A 13,665-nucleotide genomic window follows, 5' to 3' on the forward strand; every position below is an offset into this window, starting at 1 on the left:
AACATTGATATTTTTTATTCAATATATAGTAAAAACTATGATACTAGATATAGTAAACTATAGTTTATGTTTACTTTGGACGTACAAGTGAGGACCTGCTTTAGGCCTCGGGGAGTTATACTGCACAAAACCAATATACTATAGAGACCATTCGAAATACCTAACTTCAACATAAACAATTAAAACCAACACCCAACGTAGGGGATACAGAGGACCAGGGATTACTCTGTTTTCTGATCAAGATGTAAGGCTCACGGCGGGTGTGACCGGTCGAAAGGGTATGCTTACTCCTCCTAGACATCGAATCCCACCTTAGGTATGTCCATGGGTCAGTGTTTCCCTTTTTCTTATTTGTTATCCTTTATGGGATTTATGAGATTGATCACTGTTCGTTATCTCCCCTTGTTCATTGGAGACCTACACATTAATGTAAGACGAGCTGTTCTACACTAAGAGTGCAATATACTCTATACAATTCATTGCATCACGCGTTATCTGTAATACAAACGACGGACAAACGTGTCCAACATCCATGATCTTGGCCAAAACCCTAAGTGTAATACAGATTGTTTCCAAGAGATACTAAACGGAAGTGAATGTCCAAAGTTACTTCACCAACACGACACACATAAAGCTGTGTGGATGTGCAGTTATACCCATAATGATTGTCTACAATAATCAAATGGCTTGTCAGAAAAGCATGGTGTATTTATCGCTTCCGGCACACTTATTCATGCTTGAAAGTGTTTGGATACACAAACATTACCTTCATGGTTTTGTACGAAATGGAAAGAATATGTCAATTCGGAAATTTCGAGTTAAGAGCTGTTCTGTGTAGGAGATGCATTTACTGCCTAAGTGGACAAGAGTGCATCTACAGTGTGTGGGGATAAAATACAAAAAGTGGTTTCTATCACATACTATCGAAAGGAATGTTTTGCTAAAATGAAAAATATAAGAACAATGACAATATCATATTTGTAAAGTAATATCCTAGGTATGGTATGTACGATAAACGAATATTACGTGATATGATTTATCATTTCAAGTTTTTCATAATGAAAACTTTAATACCTTGATTTACTATAATGATGTAAACTTTAATACCTTGATTTACTATAATGATGTAAATTTTAATACCTTGATTTACTATAATAATGTGAACTTTAATACTTTTGATTTACTATAATGATGTAAACTTTAATACCTTGATTTACTATAATGATGTAAACTTTAATACCTTGATTTACTATAATGATGTAAACTTTAATACTTTTGATTTACTATAATGATGAAAGCTTTAATACCTTGATTTACTATAATGATGTAAACTTTAATACTTTTGATTTACTATAATGATGAAAGCTTTAATACCTTGATTTACTATAATGATGTAAACTTTAATACTTTTGATTTACTATAATGATGTAAACTTTAATACCTTGATTTACTATAATGATGTAAACTTTAATACTTTTGATTTACTATAACGATGTAAACTTTAATACTTTTGATTTACTATAATGATGTAAACTTTAATACTTTTGATTTACTATAATGATAAAAACTTTAATACTGCGTAGTTCACTAAATTAAAATAGTATGTTTTGATTGGGCCTGTCAGCATTATATTTATCCTAGAACACGGGTTCTGTTTACATTTTCCTACGCCTCGGATCATGTTCTGCTGCTCTAGCAAAAATTGAATTAAACAATTATCCTGTCTCTTCCATGGAAAATGACCTACAGTATTCATGCTTGGCAACATTATAAACACAGGGAACTATCCTGTACACTGCACATTACAAAATATATCTCTCCATTTTTGTCTCTATTTAGGTAGGTACTGTCAAGTTCAGTTGGAAAGCCTCTTTGTCTGATGATAATCTCGTGCCTTGAGCACACTTTCAGCAGGGAACTATAGAAGTCAGACGTGGATTTCTCGTACCACACGCGACCAATACGATAACTCCTTTTTAACTTCTCTGTGTACTATTGTCCTGAAGATGAAGATAAAAACATGCATCCCGTTAAAGAGATGGAATGAGATCTCTTCAGGACGCCATTTATCGTAGATATAATTTCCCCGGAAGAATATTGTGTTAAGTTTGGTGCCAATTCTCTAATGCATTAATTACACTTCCTTCGGTGTATACGATTTCCAAAGGTTCTTACGCTTCAGAAATTACCTCTGGGATATATTTCTGAAAATGTCTGTATCTTTTGTTGTCTGTCAATCAAACGACTTGTCTCTATGATAGAATCTATGCAATGAGCTCTCTAGGTGAACTCTGTTCTAAAGAAAATGTAAAATATGCCCCCTTTCAACCTCGAGTAAACTCTGACCTTCATCAAATTGATGTTTTGGAGCATAAATGCGTGGATTGATATAGCAGGTTTTAATATTTCCTGAAGTATCATCAAACTGTCCTTTATACAGCCTTTTTATTGCAGTTTCGATGACATAAACGGGTATTTATGGCTCTAGTAGTTGTGAAAATGTGACGATTATGAACAGTGATAAATCTCATAAATCCTATAAAGAATACAAAATTAAGTGTAGGGCAAATACGGACGCCTGGAAACATCGGAGGTGAGATCAGATACTTAGAAGTAAGCATCGGATTCCCCTATTGAATGTTCACACCCGCCGTGAAACCTACACCTTGATCAGGTAAACGGAGTAATCCGTAGTCAAAATTAGTATATAAAGAACACCCTAACAATAGGTAGGAAACACGTCAGACAGCATTCGACTTAACGACAAATGAATTCAAAATATATGATTCATACGAAAGAGTGAAGATAATCAACAGTTTTTAATCTCGTATATATCCTATGGAGAAACCATGTAACATATCCGAATTCAAAATGATATCTTTTGACAAGTGTTATTGTACAGATAACAAATATATCAAGGGACAGAGAATGTTCCAATGGTTTTATGATCTGTATCATCTAATGAAAATGAAATCTAATATACAATGTAATGTCTTTATGTTATGCCCGGAAAATCATTCAAAATAGTTACAAGTATACACAAATTTCATATTCAACAGAATACGTGTATAACGAATAGCAATAATAATAAGGATTACTCATTAGTTACGTATTGCCATTGAAAGAATAAGTTTTGAAATACGTTCAATAAATCCCAGGACAAATAATTAAAATTACAACTTAAATCTTCTTAAAAAATCAAATATTTCAAAAACAAAACAGCAAAATAAAAATATTCCTCATTGTAAATCAGCAGTATTCTAGGAAAATAAATTCGTCTGTCTGTATATATACGTGCATGTGGGGCTTTAGCAGAACTCTGAGAAAACCGTACACAGCGAGAAATGTGAAAGGTTTCACAATATCAAAATAACCATCTCCGACAAAAAATTACAAATCAAGGAGTTTAATGCTCCTATAAGATGCCATTGAAAGGTAGATTGTTACTTAATGTCAAAGATTATCTAGATGCTCGAAACTCAAATGATTTCCATCTGAAGAGTTTCGTCAACAAATGACTATAAATATTGTAATTAAACCACATCGCATCACAGTTAAAAGTCAAGATGTAGAAAGCATCAAACAGACATACATAATAAAACCAAAAAAAGAGCCAATATTAAAAAGAAAGATCGCAAATTTACTCTTCATCTCGACAAGACACTCCTTAGAATTGTAAGAGGATATATCACGAGGAATGAATTAGAACAATATATATTAGCTGTTTTATAGACACTGAAATCAATAATGTTCAGAGAGTAACATTTCCGTCGTTCCAGAAACAAAAGCATGTTGGCGGGATCTTTATTTTAGCGGATAAAATGGTTATCTTTGTGGTAGATCATTGTCCTTCGGTCAGTGGAAGATTTCAATCCAAGAGTATGCCCATTGTCCAACGAAAATGTTTGATGTTCTGTACGATTCCAGATACAGTCAAATCACTATAGTCTTTGGTAGGAAGTGTTTCTCTCCACGGAACAGCAGAGCAAGTAATAGTTTATTGACAATTTAAAGTGGTTGTGTTTACTTGTTGAATGGTTTATCTAGTCTAAATAAACGTGGACGTTAAATGTATTTTCACTCTGTATAACCCATTAACACCGAATACGTATTATTCTATGAAATGATTGACCGATTTTCGATACCCCGGATTTCATCTGACAATAGTTTTATAACAGGAAATCAGATAACACATGTTGATTATTATCTATTTCAAAACCCCTCTACAACTTAACACTGTCTGTCTCTTTCTTTTTTGGTATAGAATATATAACGCGTGCACAAAAATACTTTAAGAAACCATTAACGTAAGGAACCTATCGATTACCTAGTCTTGTGAGATCTGGTAGCCTGAGCCTTGATTAGGATTAATTGGGATTAATTCCCACATTCTAGCAAGAGATAGGATCGGACGGGAAGTTGAACCCTGCATTCAATGGCCGACGCGGCTTATGGTAGAGCCGATCGCCTCTTTCTTTATATTGGTATTTAATCTTCATTATGTACGCTAATTTAAACAGCGTTTAACGCTTACATATAATTACCGGACATTTTATATCGAATTTCCCATGTTCTTCACACAGGGGTCGGTATCATACGCGTGCATTGTTGGGCTTCACGTGACCGCCATTTTTCTGGCGAGAATAGGGAACTAGCGTCAACCCGAATTTACATGTACCTATGTCTGATAAAATACCCAGAGTCGATAACACCCTGCAGTCAGTGCAAAAACTACTAAAATCATTTCTATGTAATATATGAAGCGTTTGAGTCCTGTTTCACAAGCTCGATTTCATGTCATGCGAGTTGATGTTGTGAAAATAGCGACATATTTTATACTTTCAGTTGAGAACAGGCGACAGTTTTGAAGTATGTCGACGTAATTCTGTAAATTGGGAGAGCATACGATGTGATAATGGCAAAGAATTAAGGAGTAGATAGTTTTATTTTGTAAATGTCGCATCATGATGAACAAAGACTTCAGAATTGGATTAATTGTGAGACATATCGAGTCCTACGACATGAAATCGACTTATGCAGTTCCTATGTAATTTAGTTTTATCTTGTTATATTTTTCTTATTATTAAAGAATGATTATTCGGAATGAATTTAGTAGGTTTTTTTGCATTGCTTACAAAGTATTTTCATGAAAATATAAAGTACTTATCAGCCCGACCCTGTGTAAATTCGGACTGACGCTGGTTCCCGTTTATATTGGGGACATGTAGAGTCGAACATTGTATGATACCGGCCCTGCAGTTATCAACTATATTGTGGTTGCATATCTCTCTAAATAAATATGAATCCATATATATCTTTCTTCCAATCACTACTTCATCCTCCCGCTGGGCAATTATCTACTTGGAGTGTTCTGTTCCGTGTCTGTGGTATCGAGAGAGCATCTCTTTAAATATAGGATTTGGGGTTTTTGTCATACCTCGGGAAGGAGAGTGACTTTTCGGTTTTCTCGGTGAACTAGAGATTAGATGTTCTTTTAAAATTCAAAAACGATTTAGGTTAAGGGCTTGTTATGGCCCCCAATATGAAATGACTCCATATCGACAGAGTGTGCTAAAATAATTTACAGCATTCACAGAGGTCATAGAAAGGTCACAAATCTAATATTTTGCAATCGCCGAGACATTTCTATTCATATAATTAAGGAATGATGTTTAAGCAAGAAGATGTTTAGCACATACTTGTTTACCTTTCACACATGGTTATTTAATGTACTGGTACGTTACCGGTTGTGGAAGCCTAGTGGTCAGGTCGTTTCCTTGGCAACTGGGAGGCCCGAGTTTGATCCCGGCGCCGAATTTGATCGAACACGTTTAACGTACGTAGTGACTGTTCATTCTCCGAGAGTCAGGTGATGAAAGTGAAATAATACAAGAGTCTTTCGGATAAATACTTAAAAGCGGAAGTGTCACGGTAGGCGTTGGCACGATAAAGAATGCTCACTGCTGCGGCCCTGAGCACCATGCATTTGTGGTACTTCACCTACAGCTGGTGATGATTCTATACGAGTTAAAACTTCCCGTCATCAGCTGTAGGTGAATTATCACAAAGAACTATGCTTAGCGCTCTGGGGTTCTTTAACGCGCCAACGCCAACGAGACCTATTTTTAAGGTCACATCCGAAAAAACCCGTGACTCTCGCTTCTAAATGCCGAATGTTTGGCTAAGTAGCAATCACTACCTATGTTTACGTCTTAGGTTTGGTGCAAACGGGACTCGAACTAAGCTACCCGATTTATCTCTATACATAGTAATACATAATCAAAAATGTTCTTCCCAAATATCTTCCGCAATTTTTGTTGAAAATGGCACAACCCCTTAATTTTTCTCATACATATAATTTGTTGAATTCTTGAGACTTTTAACTCGAGATTATTCTGAATTTGTCTATTTCGCTACCAAGGATCCATGATTTAACAACTGTATCTAGGCAAATTAACGTGGTTGTAGAATGACAGTTTAGGCGTCCAGACATGAATTTGATCAGCGTTTTCACGTTATTGCTCTATCAACAAGGGATCACTTAACGCCGTCCGACTATGGCGAAGAAAACGAAACTAAAAGAAACACGATCCCTAGTGTACAAACTGAAAACATCACTTAGCAAAAATAGATACAACTTTATATCAAAAAGATAAAAAAAAAAATATCTAAGATATGAGTACTAATGAACGTTTATCAATCAGCGTTAATATGTATACATTAATATAGATGTCAAAATTGCGTGCCATTAACGGGGGGAGTGCTTAACTGTTGCAATGCATTCATCTGATTTATGTCAAGTAGTCTCTATATTAGTGAGTATCGTTCGTCCTATGGATATTTCTACATACATCGACCTATTAATCGTGTGATGTGGAATGGAGTATCGCAAAAGATTTATTTATAAAGCTGTTCTTTAAAAAAGTAAACGGAATGTTGATTCAGGCAAAAATTAATACCTTTAACATTATCTCAATAACTATTTATGGATGCTTTTCATGATCACTTTTTAAAAAAAAAAAATTTCGTGACGTTCACAAATATTTTCCCATAACGTAACAATGCTGAAAGTAATCGTCTTCAGACTGTTATAATTGCAACACTCAGATCATTGATTGATCTACATTGCATATACCAAACTTACATGTATAAGAAGGATATTTTTTCTAAAAAGAAGGCTTAAGCCATATATCATTTTTGAGGCATTCCTGGTTGGTCTAGATATTCCCGGCCGATCTCTGGCCGTAACCCCTATTCCTCCTATTGATTGTAGCTGTATTTTACGGGACATTAACTTCTGACATTGTCCGAGGACTCAGACCGGCAAAAGAAATCATAAATTGAACAATTCTGCGATTACTAACTTCCTAAAGCACGCCTGACCTTCCTCTAGATCTGTCTATAATGGGGGCAAGTAGGGATTAGATCCTTATTATTGATTACTTAGGAGTCTAAAAGAATTACGGAATCAAATTATTACCTCCCATATTCAACATCCATGTTCGTGTCACGAAAGAGTTTTTGTACGTTTGGGTCGAGGTTTTGGATGAACACCATTAAGCTTTGTGAATAGGTTCGGACCGCTCTCTTCTTAATTTAGCAAAGAAAAAAAAAACGGAGAAGATATAATATTAGCGAGCGTAATTTATCTTGAATTGTACAAGTTGATTGGGTTTTTATTTCTTTAATATTCTTTCATTATTCATGAAATTGCTTGAACATTAAAGCTAAATTTAGTTATTATTCAATATTTCATCGTCACAAGTACTAAATACAATCTAGTTGGGTCTGTGGGTTATGATAAAATAAACCTTTATCATTAATCAACACTAGGACGCTTATGTTGTGATAAGATAACCGGGATAAATTAGATTGGCTTAAAGCTAAATATATTTCTTTCACAGAGCTTTAAAAAGCAACCTATATATTTCAAATCCTAAAGAAAATGAGATTATAAAAATAAGTTTCCTATAGGTTGTCTTCTTTTTGATTATATAGAAAAACTCACCTGGAATGGAGACAAGGAAGGAAATCAGAAAAATCCACTCTAAATCCTTGGAATGAATTGTACACAAAACAAAATTCAAACATTTTCGGAGACATCTACGAAAATTCATCCTGTCCAATGTTTGATATCATAGAGTTCACCTTGTAAATGTCTTTAATTTCAGTCAATGAACATAGTCGAAATAGTCCAGTTCTTGAAACACAACAACGAACTCGCACTTCCTGTCGTAGGCTGAGTTACAGAACATCAATACGATGCGATACTGTGTTGAGGATTTGCAAATTAGTATTTTATCCCCAAACACAGCTAGGTTAGAAATTCAATCAGTTTAACACAGGCTCTGTCACAAGGGTCTAAAACCCAGGTCATAAAAACTGGGAATTATCGCCCTTCCTCGGCAGTTGTTCTCTCACTCTAATTTGCCTCTCTTTGGGAAGTCTCCAATAAACGGATTCTTGATTGGCACCGTCTAATTTAGGTATCAGGTTGGTTGTAGATGTCTGAAATTTCAATCAACAGACAACGAGTGTTTTAAAATTTTATGTCCTTCTCTGAATGTGTTTGTACCTCAACTGACAACTTCTGCTCATATTTCAACGCTAAAAAGCAGATATCGCTAATGACATTAGAAATACTGCCAATTGAAAAATCCAATTTCCAATGAATTTATTACGCTCTTTCATTGGAAACTTCTGCAGCATTGGAGACCGTGCGCATTATGGATCATCGCTTGTAACAACGTCAGTGATCAAAGGTAAAGGATGCACTGTTCACATTAATTACACTAATAACTAGACTGACACTGGGACCACTTTCCACCCAAAACGCTATAACCCATACTATGAAAAATACTCCATCTATATTCTGTTACGTTGCAATGGAAGCCAAACCTTTGAATGAAAGAACGTTGCAGGAAATAGCCATGTGCTGGAAAACTCAGCCGATAATTCACTCAGTATCGTCTTCGTGGAGTTTCTATTCTCATAACGAAAACTTTTTTTTATATCTTGTATCTCAGTGCCAGGGGAGCTGTGGCATCAAACACTAGCAATTGATACATAATCACATCTACCTGCATAATTTATTAACTTTTTCGCTTTTATCCTATTGTTTCGATATCACGCTGTTGGTTTTGTAAAATCACTGATCACGGGAGAGAAGATTAAACATTTGGAAATGCTGTATAAGTAGACAGAAATAAAGCGATAAGGCATGTAAAGAGCAAACACGCTTTTATCTATATCGTTCAATTGCTATCAAATATTAAAAGTTTTTTAATGATATGTGGGTAGCTGTATCCACTTTATTTCTTGTTAAGTTCCAGTGGTTACTCTCTTACTTAGGATGAGAACAGCGATTCCTCATTTCTGAAATTCATGAAAGACTCGTAAGTGCCAAATAGCCACTTGAAAGTGTCATCTACAAGACATATAGCTCTACACGTATATGCGATAAATACATGTATTAAAAATCTGATGTGGAATACAACGTTATCTTTGGCTAGCTAAGATTCGCGCAAGAATTTTGGTAATGATTAAAAGAAGAGCACTTTATGTAAAACTCCAATTAATCCCAGGATCAGCCTCAAGTATCACTCAATAAATTCTTATGCTATACCAAGTGATAGTCTTCATTGAATGACTCCTTGGATCTCTGGATGTATTTTAATATAAAAATTGTTAAGAAGTACAATAATTTAGACAGAGTTACGTTATCAGTCTTTTATAAATTTCTGTAGTTCTGTGGTAGAGAGGCGTATGAACCGAGAATGAAGATTGATACAGTCTCTTCATTTAGCCATTCGCTGAATGACTTACTGATATCATCTAATATAATAGAAATATTACATTAGACCGCAAAAAAAGACTTAAACCTTTTAAATGCTCAATATCAAGTAACAATCCGGTGACCCAGTGGTCATAGGTCGGTCGCAGCGCAAACTTGAGGACCGAGTTCAATTCTCAATTCCGGTGCTACGTTAAATTTATGACGTAGGTAGTGACTAATTCTCAATCCCGGTGCCACATCAAATCTATGAGGTAGGTAGTGACTAATTCTTTGTCATGCGCATGACATCTTTCGGTATGACCTTAATAGCGGAAGTGCCTTGAGCACCATAAGTCAGGATTTATGACACTTCACCTAAAGTCCTATCTATCTCGTATCTCAAACTCAACTCTTGTATCAAAACATTTCCCAAATGCTCAACAACAAGGTTTTCATAAATATCTAGGTTGTTTAACCGCGTCGTTTAATTTACAAGACACAATTTTTCATAATATAGAACAAGGCAACAATGTCTATGTTAGCTTTTTGGATAGCAGTAAGGCTTTTGATACTGTTTGGAGGGATGGCCTCATGTTAAAGCTTTACAAACTTGGAATAAAAGGTAAAACCTGGTCACTGATTAATAACTGTCATAAAGGAACATCTAGCTCTATTGTTGTAAATCAAACTCAATCTAGATGGTTCTCTGTTGATCAAGGTGTAAGACAAGGTGGTGTTTTGTCTACATTTTTATATCTTGTTTATATTAACGATCTTGTTGATGAATTAGAGCTAAGTAGTCCTAATACAGGTATCCTTAATGTTATGAGCAGCTGTCCCTCATTGGCAGATGATATATCCTGCATTGGATTATCTCCAATGGCCCTCCAAAACTTGTTAGATATTGCATACGCATATTCGAATAAATGGCGATTTTCCTTCAATGCGTCAAAATCGTGCGTAGTGAAATTCCGTGGTAAGAGGAGTAAAATGGATAACAACTTTCCTTGGCATCTGGGACAATCATCGATTCCATGTGAAGAATCCTATAACCACCTAGGTATCGTGATTCATCACAAATTCCAACTTTCTGAAAGAATAGGAAGAACCTGCGAAAAGGGCAGAAAATCCTTTTTTGCACTATCTGACATAGGATCCCATTTTCTCAACCCAATGACTGTATCTCATTTATATAAAACAATCGTTATGCCTACAGTACTTTATGGATGCGAACTCTGGAATAATATGACCTGTTCAGACCGCCAAAACCTTTGTATTTTTCAACATTTTGTGTGCAAAAAATCTCTAAATTTACCAAAATTATGCAGATCCGATATATGTGAGTCACTTTTTGATGTATTGCCCATCAGCGCAGAAATAGATACAAGAAAACTACTGTTCTTAGGAAGGCTCTGTCGAATGGACATAAACACTCTACCAAAGAAAATATTCTTGACTCGATTATTTTCTTACTGGCAAAACCTTTCAGAAGTCCAATATGGTTTTATTCCAGATATCATTCAAACCTTGCAAACATACAATCTTACCAATTATATAAGTACATGGCTTGACAACGGATTCTTCCCAGATAAGTTATCCTGGAAAAGGATATCCAGAAATACCGTATCATTGTATCACCAAGACCAGCGGCAATTGAGGATGAACAGTCCGGATTTCCATTTATTCAGACAAATATTTTCAGATATAAAACCTGCCACAATTTGGAAATTAGGTAACATTGAACTTTGCAAATTCATATGCAAAATATATACAGGTATGCATGTAAATGGCCTTGTTCATTTCTGTCATTTATGTGGTAATTCGTTCATGGATGTTTTCTGTCACTCGTCTTGTTTGTGTCTAAGTACCGCCAGCATACGAGAACAGTGGTGGAACGCCATCGCTAATAACTTCAGTGTCGAACTGTGTGCAGAACTCTGTGGGCTCTCGGAATATGAATGGTACCTTGTTCTTCTTGGTGGCCAAATATCTACACCTTTAAATAAGATGGACGCCACATCATTCCGTCTGCTGAACTTTAAATTGGTGCGCAGCACTTCAGCCCTATACTACAGATGCTCACTGCAGTAAATATATCTATATTAAATATGCTTTGGCTTTAAAAGGGACATCTGCTACCATATGTACTCATCTGTTGAGGTGTACAACTAAGAATATCCTATTCTTTTCTATTTTTGTTTATATTGTGTACATAATGTGTTTTTCTCTTTTCTTTCTTTCTTTGTATGTACATGTATTTGTAATTATATTGATGTAAATGTATTTTCTTCATAATCTCCTAAGGGAGGAAATAAAGTATGACATCTTTCGGTATGACCTTAATAGCGGAAGTGCCTTGAGCACCATAAGTCAGGATTTATGACACTTCACCTAAAGTCCATCTGAATACAATTTTTTCGAATGGACGTTAAACAAACAAAACACAAGCATATGAATGATAGTACTTGCAAACCGTTTGACACCATGCTTGAATGTCTTATTTACGTATTGTTTGTGGTCAGACGCATTTTTATTTTGTAGCCAGGTGTAAATCCTTTTTAGTTTCGTTACCAATTCTTATCTTAAAAAAAATTATATAAAAGCATTGTGATGTGCAAGTGACAAATGAACTTGATGGTAAAGCCTAAACATACATGTATGGGGTTTTTAAAAACCAAGTTGAATGACAATATATAGATATGAGGAGTAGATATCTAGATTGTGTGTATTATGAGGGATAGATGAAAATATGACTAATGAAAGCATGGGTGGTTGGTGAGGCCGATTACGCAATTACCCCCATGCTTCCATTATTTCTATTCCCTATGATACAAACAAACTATGCATTGTGACGTAAGGTCACATGCCTGTTTACTACGTATTCAACGGTAAAGACTACACGTAGTATGCTAAAGAGATTCCGCAGAGGGAAGGAGAGTGGGTTTTTTTATTCCAGGAAAATACGAAGTTCATTCTTTTCATCGTTTCATCGAATGTAGTTCTATCGTAAATTATTTAACATGTAATTGTATGATATCTCGTACATGTTAGATTCTATGAAATAATTAATCTGATGGGCTTATTCTATCATGTGCATGGTGAACATAAATACAATGTATCATATTTCCCTGGCATAAATATCTTATTCCAACTCTGCGTAACCCATAGAAGTATATTTTAGCTAGCATCCCCATCTCTTTCTTTACTGAATACAAATCGTCAGAGGTATATCAAATAAGAATTGTGATGCCACATCAAATGACAATATACTCAAATCAGCACATCCAAGTCCTAATTTCTGTTGCAACAGGAAATATTTTGAAAATGACTGGATTCGGTATAATAAACAATTTATTGAACAAAAACCCAACATTTCCCTTAGATATTATACTCGTAAAATATGATTTGGGGAGAAGGGGGTAGTTAAATAAAATTTCATATTCCCGATAATGTATGGTATATAAATAGAATAATTTTATTATTTTTTTCTTGTAGTTTGTGTGAGCACACCTCTGCCAATCTGTGTCTAACAGGCTATGCTGACATGGAAGATAAATCATTATTTATGTTAACATGCAATCACAACAAAAATCTAAATTGTCGGAATATTCAACTCATGAACTCAAAATGCGAGATAATGCTGTCAGTCTGTCTGTACTGTACGACCACATGCCAAAAATTATACACTCTGTCGATCAAGGACAGTTATGTTTCACATTTACGATATTTAGTTGTGTTAATTGCGGCTCTCAGTAGAAGGGGAACGTAAAACTGCCTCATGCCAATAATTTTGTTTCCCAACCTATTGCATACTAGCATTGCAATGTTAGTAAAATAAAATCTCCATCTATGTTCCACAAAAGTATCTACAATTTATCTAAAGAGTTCAT

The 13,665-nt window shown here is 35.1% G+C and overlaps 1 protein-coding gene across 6 annotated transcripts in view; it reads right to left on the minus strand.

The window, feature by feature from the left end:
* LOC125651521 (obscurin-like) overlaps nucleotides 1-13,665 on the minus strand; it is a 65,070-nt gene that overhangs the window by 27,746 nt on the left and 23,659 nt on the right. For 2 of the 6 annotated variants that reach the window (XM_048880151.2, XM_048880150.2), the window contains exon 2: nucleotides 8,009-8,508. The exons of 2 other annotated variants lie outside the window; for them this stretch is intronic. In XM_048880151.2, coding sequence (XP_048736108.1) covers nucleotides 8,009-8,117 — 109 coding nt within the window. In that variant the 5' untranslated portion in view covers nucleotides 8,118-8,508. Of the gene's footprint in view, nucleotides 1-5,744; nucleotides 6,021-8,008; nucleotides 9,766-13,665 lie in introns of those variants that run through there. 2 more of the 6 variants (XM_056165489.1, XM_048880154.2) reach the window with 2 other exon arrangements.

The sequence above is a fragment of the Ostrea edulis genome, chromosome 5, assembly GCF_947568905.1.
Source record: "Ostrea edulis chromosome 5, xbOstEdul1.1, whole genome shotgun sequence".
Lineage (NCBI taxonomy): Eukaryota > Metazoa > Mollusca > Bivalvia > Ostreida > Ostreidae > Ostrea > Ostrea edulis.